At 51.6% G+C, this 7500-nt stretch overlaps 1 protein-coding gene across 1 annotated transcript in view; it reads right to left on the bottom strand.

Moving 5' to 3' along the window:
* sdccag8 (SHH signaling and ciliogenesis regulator sdccag8) overlaps positions 1–7500 on the bottom strand; it is a gene marked incomplete at its 3' end in the record, with an annotated part of 46841 nt that overhangs the window by 20351 nt on the left and 18990 nt on the right. The window contains exon 15 of the mRNA XM_084461392.1: positions 207–334. Within this exon, the coding sequence (XP_084317518.1) occupies positions 207–334 (128 nt within the window). The remainder of the gene's footprint in view (positions 1–206; positions 335–7500) is intronic.

The following is a 7500-nucleotide window of genomic DNA, read 5'->3' as shown; positions in this document are numbered from 1 at the left end:
GGTGAGGGAGGGTGAGATGAGGGTGTAGAGGGTGAGGGAGGGTGAGGTGAGGCGGGAGAGGGTGAAGCAGGGCCAGGTGAGGGGGGAGAGGGTGAGGGAGGGTGAGATGAGGGTGTAAAGGGTGAGGGAGGGAGAGGGTGAGGGGGGAGAGGGTGAGGTGTCGGTGTTGTTGGCCGCTGGCTGTGCTGTCCAGCTGACGGACCCACCGTGGCGCTGGTGTTGCTCCGCCTCCCGCTGCAGTCGGAGTGTGAGCTCCCACTCTCGCTGCTGCGCTGAGAGGGTCACGGCCGCCATGTCCTCGCCACGGCAACGCTCCAACACCTCCCTCTCCTGCCTGGGAGAGAGAGAGAGAGACAGAGGGAGGGGGAGAGAGAGGGAGGAGAGACAGAGAGAGAGAGTTAAGAGAGAGAGGGAGGGGGAGAGAGAGGGAGGAGAGACAGAGAGAGAGAGAGAGAGAGTTAAGAGAGAGAGGGAGGGGGAGAGGGAGGAGAGACAGAGAGAGAGAGAGAGAGTTAAGAGAGAGAGAGAGAGGGAGGAGAGACAGAGAGAGAGAGAGAGAGAGAGAAAGAGAGAGAGAGGGAGGAGAGACAGAGAGAAAGAGAGAGGGAGGAGAGACAGAGAGAGAGACAGAGGGAGGGGGAGAGAGAGAGAGGGATGGAGGGAAGGGGAGAGAGGGAGGAGAGACAGAGAGAGAGAGAGATGAAGGGGGAGAGAGAGCGACAGAGGGCAAGAAAAAAAAAAAAAGAAGAGACAAAAATGACATAGAAGGCGAGACAAAGGGAGAGACAAAGAGAGCCGTAAAGAACGACAGAGGAGGGAGAGAGAGAGAGAGAGAGGGAGAGAGAGGGAGAGACACAGCGTTACATCTCAGGAGGAGGTTGAAGGGTAGAAGTGTCAAGCCCCAGACAGAGAGCCCCTGAGTGTAGCTGCAGCTGTCCACACAAACAGACACAACACAACACAACACAACACCACACCACACAGCCCAACACAACACAACACAACACAACACAACACAACACAACACTACACTACACTACACAACACAACACAACACTACACAACACAACACAACACAGCCCAACACAACACAACACAACACAACACTACACAACACAACACAACACCACACCACACCACACAACACAACACAACACAACACAACACAGCCCAACACAACACAACCCAACACAACACAACACAACCCAACACAACACAACCCAACACAACACAACGCAACACAGCCCAACACAACACAGCCCAACCCAGCCCAACCCAGCTCAACACCACCCAGCCCAGCTCAACCCCACCCCGCAGAGCCGTGCGGAGCTAGCGCCACTGCTCCATCCACTCGTACGCATCACGATCACTCTAACGCTCCAGACGCCGCTGGGTGGGCCGTGCGCTGAAGCTGCTCGTATTAAAGGGACGGTCCGCGCAAGACAAGGAGTCGGCAGCGTTCCAGGAAGGCGCCAGCGGGCTCATCCCCGTCACGTCAGCGTTCTGCGCTCTGCTGCTGGCGACCGATCTCAACTTGATCAGGCAGCGGAATCAGGTACGCCTTCAGAGGGGTCAAATAGACCTTTATGACCTCAAAAAGTGAAGTAAGTAGCCTTGAGAAGCGATGGTTCTGGAGCCTAGTGACCCATAGGGCAGGAGCCTATTCTGATTCCTTAGCGTGAGGCAGCTGGATGTACAAGTTCACCCCCTGGACATGACGCTAGTGTCGCAGGGACTTGACCCCCAATCCAACCCTTGATGCTGAGTGCCAAACAGGGAGGCAGTGGGTACCATTTTTTATAGTCTTTGGTATGACTCGGCCGGGGATCGAACCCCCAACCTCCCGATCTCGGGGCGGACACTCTAATGCTATGTTCACACCGGGTGCGGCGAGAAAATTTGCGCCGCCCAGTTCGCCCAATCTCGCCGCGGGATCAATGGGTCTCATCAATGGGTCTGATTGATCTCGATCAATCGCGATCTCATTGATCGCCGCGGCAAATCCTGGCCGCCGCGCCGCCAAGTTCTGCGATTTGCGCCACCCGTGCCGTGTAAACTCGCCGCGCCGCAGGAAAAATCCGCCCCCGGTGTGAACACAGCATAACGCATGACCTACAGAAAACTCATCACTAAGTATGTGATACAGCAAATAACAAAACTATGGTGATTCTTGTGCAACCAATTAAACTTGCGTGGTGTTAGCATACTGACACCTAGTTCAAAGAGTTTGGAGGAATTTGGCGGTCTGTACATTTGCAAACATGATAAAACTCTGAAAAGCATGACCAATCTGGCAGAACCAACTCCGCGCAATCTGGCAGATTATCCGACTTTACTGAAAAACAACATTGAGCCTAGAGAAGAAAAAAAAACACACACAAAGAAAAGAAATCCTCCAATCCTCCAAAAGCGTGTTAATGAAGAGAGAGAGAGAGAGAGAGAGAGAGAGAGAGAGAGAGGGAGAGGGAGAGAGAGAGAGAGGGAGAGAGAGAGAGAGAGAGAGAGAGAGCACAGTAAACTTTTCTCCCCTGCAGGGTTTGGACTGACTCTCCAAAGTGACCGCGTCTGTACTCCTGCTGTCGTCTGGAGTGTGAACGCTGTGTGCCTGTGTGTGTGTGTGTGTTCCTGCGTCTGCGTCTATGTGCGCGTTCCTCTCTGTGTGTGTGTGAGCGCCTATCGGTGCGTGTGTGTGTGTGTGTGTGAACGCCGGATGCTGGGTGTGCCTGGGACACCAGGAGAGAACGCAGCACCCCTGCTGTGCTTGAACAGCGGCCTAAAAACACCATCCACACCAGCGCCCCGCGGGGGGCAGGGGGGGGGGGGGGGGGCAGGCGGCCACTGCCAGCCATTTGGTTCTGTCGGCTTCCAGGGGGGGGCCAGCCTCACACCCACCGTGTTTAACCACCAATTAGCATGAGACAGCCGGCCAGAAAGTTCCAGAACACAGGAGGATGACTGGAGGAGCGACGCGGAGAGTTTGCTTGGAGGAAGAGGAGGAGGAGGAGGAGGAGGAGAGCGAGGGGGGGGGTTGGAGTTTGGAACAGAAGGACGAGGGGAGCTGTGGTCAGAGAGAGGGAGAGAGAGAGAGAGAGAGAGAGAGAGAGTGAAACGAGACGAGAAAGTGGAAGAATTAACAATTTGTTTATTTTTGCTCCTTATGAGCAAGCTAAGACTAGCATTATATGAGTCTGTTCTCACGTTCATCATACAGATGGCTGCCCTCATTCCATCAGAGTTGCTGCAGCAGCCTGGATTCTAATATCAGATGATACTCCGTCCTACTGTGTTGACAAGAGTATCGCCAGAAACATTCTGGCTGTAGACGACCAAGTCAGACATTTCAATAACCAGGTTATTATTGCACTGCTGTTCAGCAAGCTGAACAAGTGAGGAAGAAAATGTTGGCCAACAAAAGAGATTAGCAGGAGAACACAACTGCAGGTCACCAGACTTGAGGGACATACTGCTCAGTGGACTGATGATATGAGTGCAGGGCATATGTCCCCTAGTCGAGGCCCAATTCAATAACAATACAATAAACAGAATTTAAACAGATTACTGTACAGTACTTTATAATTGAATGTAACATAAGCTTTTTGTTTATTTGTTTATTTGTCTATTTTATGACCTGGGCTAGAGGTCTTTGCTCACTTGGGGCAATGATGTGACCTTGTGTCCAGCCAGTCAGGGGCAGAGCTGGGTTTACCTAGTGGAGTGAATCGGGGGGGGGGGGGGGTGCAGTCCACTGTATGGCCTAGAGCCAGAGTCGGTGGCTGGGTTACTCAAGCTAGGTGTCGGCTGGCTCTGTCGCTTGTTTTGGGGTAACTATCTAGGCTGGGTGGCTGAGTCGCTGGAGTTGCGGTAGCTACTGTAGCAATCAACGCTGAGTAGCTGGTTACTAGGGTTGGTCAAGCCCTGCACCCCCTCCTGACCGCTACGCTCTGCTACCTCGGGGCGAGTTGCCCCGTCACTCCGAGGCCCCTGCGGTCGATCGGCACGGCTCTTCTCTGTCCGGGCCCCGCATTGGTGGAACGAACTTCCCACTGACGTCAGGACAGCAGAGTCGCTGGCCATCTTTCGCCAGAGGCTCAACACTCACCTCTTCGAGAAGTACTACCAAGATCCTCCCTCTTAAGCACCTATTGAATTTTTAGTTTGCCTTTAGCAGTAGATTATGCTCTCAGTCACTTGTTTTAGAAAGGAGATGCACCTGTGAGTTCTGGTGAGTAGAAGTACACTGACTTCCTACGTTAAATGCAATTATTCTAAATTGCTTTGGATTAAAACGTCTGACGGTAATGTAATGTAATGTTGGGGAAGCTACAGTAGGTAGGGCAGCTGCCAGCTGGTTACTGGGGCTGGAGTAGCTATCTAGGTAGAGCAGCCAGTTACAGGGGATAAGCTGGCTAAGTATCTGGGTAGGATAGCTGAGTTACTGGGGTTGCCTGTCTACAGGTACAGGTAGGATAGCTAATAGCTAATAGCTGATAGTTAATGGGGTTGGAGTAGATATCTACAGTAGATAGGGTAGCTGGTGACTTGGGTGGTAGCTAGTTAGCTACAGTATTGGAGTAGCTAGTTAGGCAGAGGAAGTAGCTACAGTATTGGAGTAGCTAGTTAGGCAGAGTAGCTGGTAGCTACAGTATTGGAGTAGCTAGTTAGGCAGAGTAGCTGGTAGCTACAGTATTGGAGTAGCTAGTTAGGCAGAGTAGCTGGTAGCTACAGTATTGGAGTAGCTAGTTAGGCAGAGTAGCTGGTAGCTACAGTATTGGAGTAACTAGTTAGGCAGAGTAGCTGGTAGCTACAGTATTGGAGTAGCTAGTTAGGCAGAGTAGCTGGTAGCTACAGTATTGGAGTAGCTAGTTAGGCAGAGTAGCTGGTAGCTACAGTATTGGAGTAGCTAGTTAGGCAGAGTAGCTGGTAGGCTCAGTATTGGAGCAGCTAGTTAGGCAGAGTAGCTGGTAGCTACAGTATTGGAGTAGCTAGTTAGGCAGAGTAGCCGGTAGCTACAGTATTGGAGTAGCTAGTTAGGCAGAGTAGCTGGTAGCTACAGTATTGGAGTAACTAGTTAGGCAGAGTAGCTGGTAGCTACAGTATTGGAGTAGCTAGTTAGGCAGAGTAGCTGGTAGCTACAGTATTGGAGTAGCTAGTTAGGCAGAGTAGCTGGTAGCTACAGTATTGGAGTAGCTAGTTAGGCAGAGTAGCTGGTAGCTACAGTATTGGAGTAGCTAGTTAGGCAGAGTAGCTGGTAGGCTCAGTATTGGAGCAGCTAGTTAGGCAGAGTAGCTGGTAGCTACAGTATTGGAGTAGCTAGTTAGGCAGAGTAGCCGGTAGCTACAGTATTGGAGTAGCTAGTTAGTCAGAGTAGCTGGTAGCTACAGTATTGGAGTAGCTAGTTAGACAGAGTAGCCGGTAGCTACAGTATTGGAGTAGCTACAGCGGTGTAGGTAGTTGAGCACAGAGGCCGGGTGTCTCATGGCTGTGGATGCTGGAGTGATGAGGAAGGGCCCATGCCTGCCTAAGTGGGCACTAGTCAAGCTGTTGTCCATTTGATTTGGCCTGCCAGTGCCCAGCCGAGCGCAGCCGGAGATGCACCCTGCGGTGCTCCGTGATCCGGCGCCAGGAACCACCAAATGCTACAATTCCTAACAACCAGCGCAGATAGGAGTCGGCTCTGGAGCGCCTCGGCTAACAGATGCAGCCGCTAGCGTTGGTGTGAGGGGAAAACAAAGAGAGGCCGGACCCTGGACTGGACTACACCACAGACACTCTTACTCTTAAAAAAACAAAAAACATTCTGGTCAGCTGTTGATTAGAGAGACAATTTGAAATTTTTACTGTTTACTGGAAAGAGTGTTGAGATATTTCTAAGAAACAAAACCTTGAAGATAATTCCATGTAATGTGATGTTACTCTACCAACTCATACAGTATGTACAGAATGGAAGAATAACAGGATGTACCGTCACAAATCCCTCAACATCACACCAATACTATAATGTAATACAATTACAGTATTACACAAATATATCTTGCGACCCTGTGCTTTTATTCTATGAGATCACTCATCATTCATAGCCAGGGATGGAACTTAATGGAAGCATTGTTGGCACTGGCCAGCCAGGCTAGTGGCCTGAAACGTTTACTAACCTGGATTCTCTAGTGTCTGATGCTTCTTCAAGGGCCAGTAGTAGCCAAGTTTCACCAGAGTGACGTATGAAATACTAGCCTCTTGCTAATTTCCATCCCTGTTCATAACACCTCACTTGTTCCTTTATTTATTCCTACTCAAACGTCTGATGTTGGGGCACCCTGGTGGCTCATCGGTTAAGGCGCGTACCACGTTAAGGCTAGTCCTTATCGCAGCGGCCCCGGTTCGAATCCGGCCTGGGCCTTGTGCTGCATGTCCTCCCCCTCCCCCTCTCACCTTTCCTGTCAGTCTACACTGTTCTATATAATAAAGCACAAATGCCCCAAAAATATATATAAAAAAGTCTGATGCTTAGACTGACAGCAACAAAGAAGTAGCTGTTGTACAGTGAGGCATTACTGTAACTTTTATTCCTGTATTTTATTTTAAATGTCTTTTTTTTTACATTTCATTTTATATTACCTTTTATGTGTTTCTTGCACTTTGACTTGAAGCTTTTAATGTCTCATGTAAAGCACTTTGAATTGCCTTGTTGCTGAAATGTGGTATACAAATAAACTTGCCTTGCCTTGTACCACACAGCATGGGTGCGGTAGCATCTAACAGACACACACACACACACGCACACACACACACACACACACATTTATTCCGCCGCTGGGCGGTGTGCGTCAGTTGCCCTCCGCCCCTAGTTCCTCCCAGCCCACCTCCTCCTCCTCCTCCTCCTCCTCCTCCTCCTCCTCCTCCAACAGTATCTCTCCGACTTAGAAAAACAAAAAGCAGCCCTCCGTAGCCGTGCCGAGGCACTCGTTCTCACCCTGCGTTCTCCCACCCCCGCGTTCTCCCACCCCGCGTTCTCCCACCCCGCGTTCTCCCACCTCGCGTTCTCCCACCCCGCGTTCTCCCACCTCGTGTTCTCCCACCCCGCGTTCTCCCACCCCGCATTCTCCCACCCCGCATTCTCCCACCCCGCGTTCTCCCACCCCGCGTTCTCCCCACCCGCATCCATCCGTCCGTCCTCGGGGCTCTCGTCTTCCCTCCCATCCCTTTTTTTCCCTCTCCGTCGTTTTTTCTTCTTCTTCTCCATCCCAGCGCCCCCCCCCCCCTTCACTCCCTCCCTCCATCCCTCCCTTCTCCCCTCCCACCCTTTTTCCTTTAACTAAACTGGCTGTGGCTCCCTCCATCTGGTGGCGCTTCCTTCAGCAGTCCTGCACCTGTTCACACCTCCTCTCCTGTTGGCGGCCGTGCTCAGCGGACGGCGCTGCCAGGCCCGTTCTGGCGCCCGCAACCCCTCTGTCATTCAATCCATCTGTCAGAAGTGAACTTGGTTTGCAGCCGGCTGCTGCTTTC

Source organism: Borostomias antarcticus, assembly GCF_949987555.1.
Source record: "Borostomias antarcticus genome assembly, chromosome: 2".
NCBI lineage: Eukaryota > Metazoa > Chordata > Actinopteri > Stomiiformes > Stomiidae > Borostomias > Borostomias antarcticus.
This window is presented reverse-complemented; position numbering and strand designations above follow the sequence as displayed.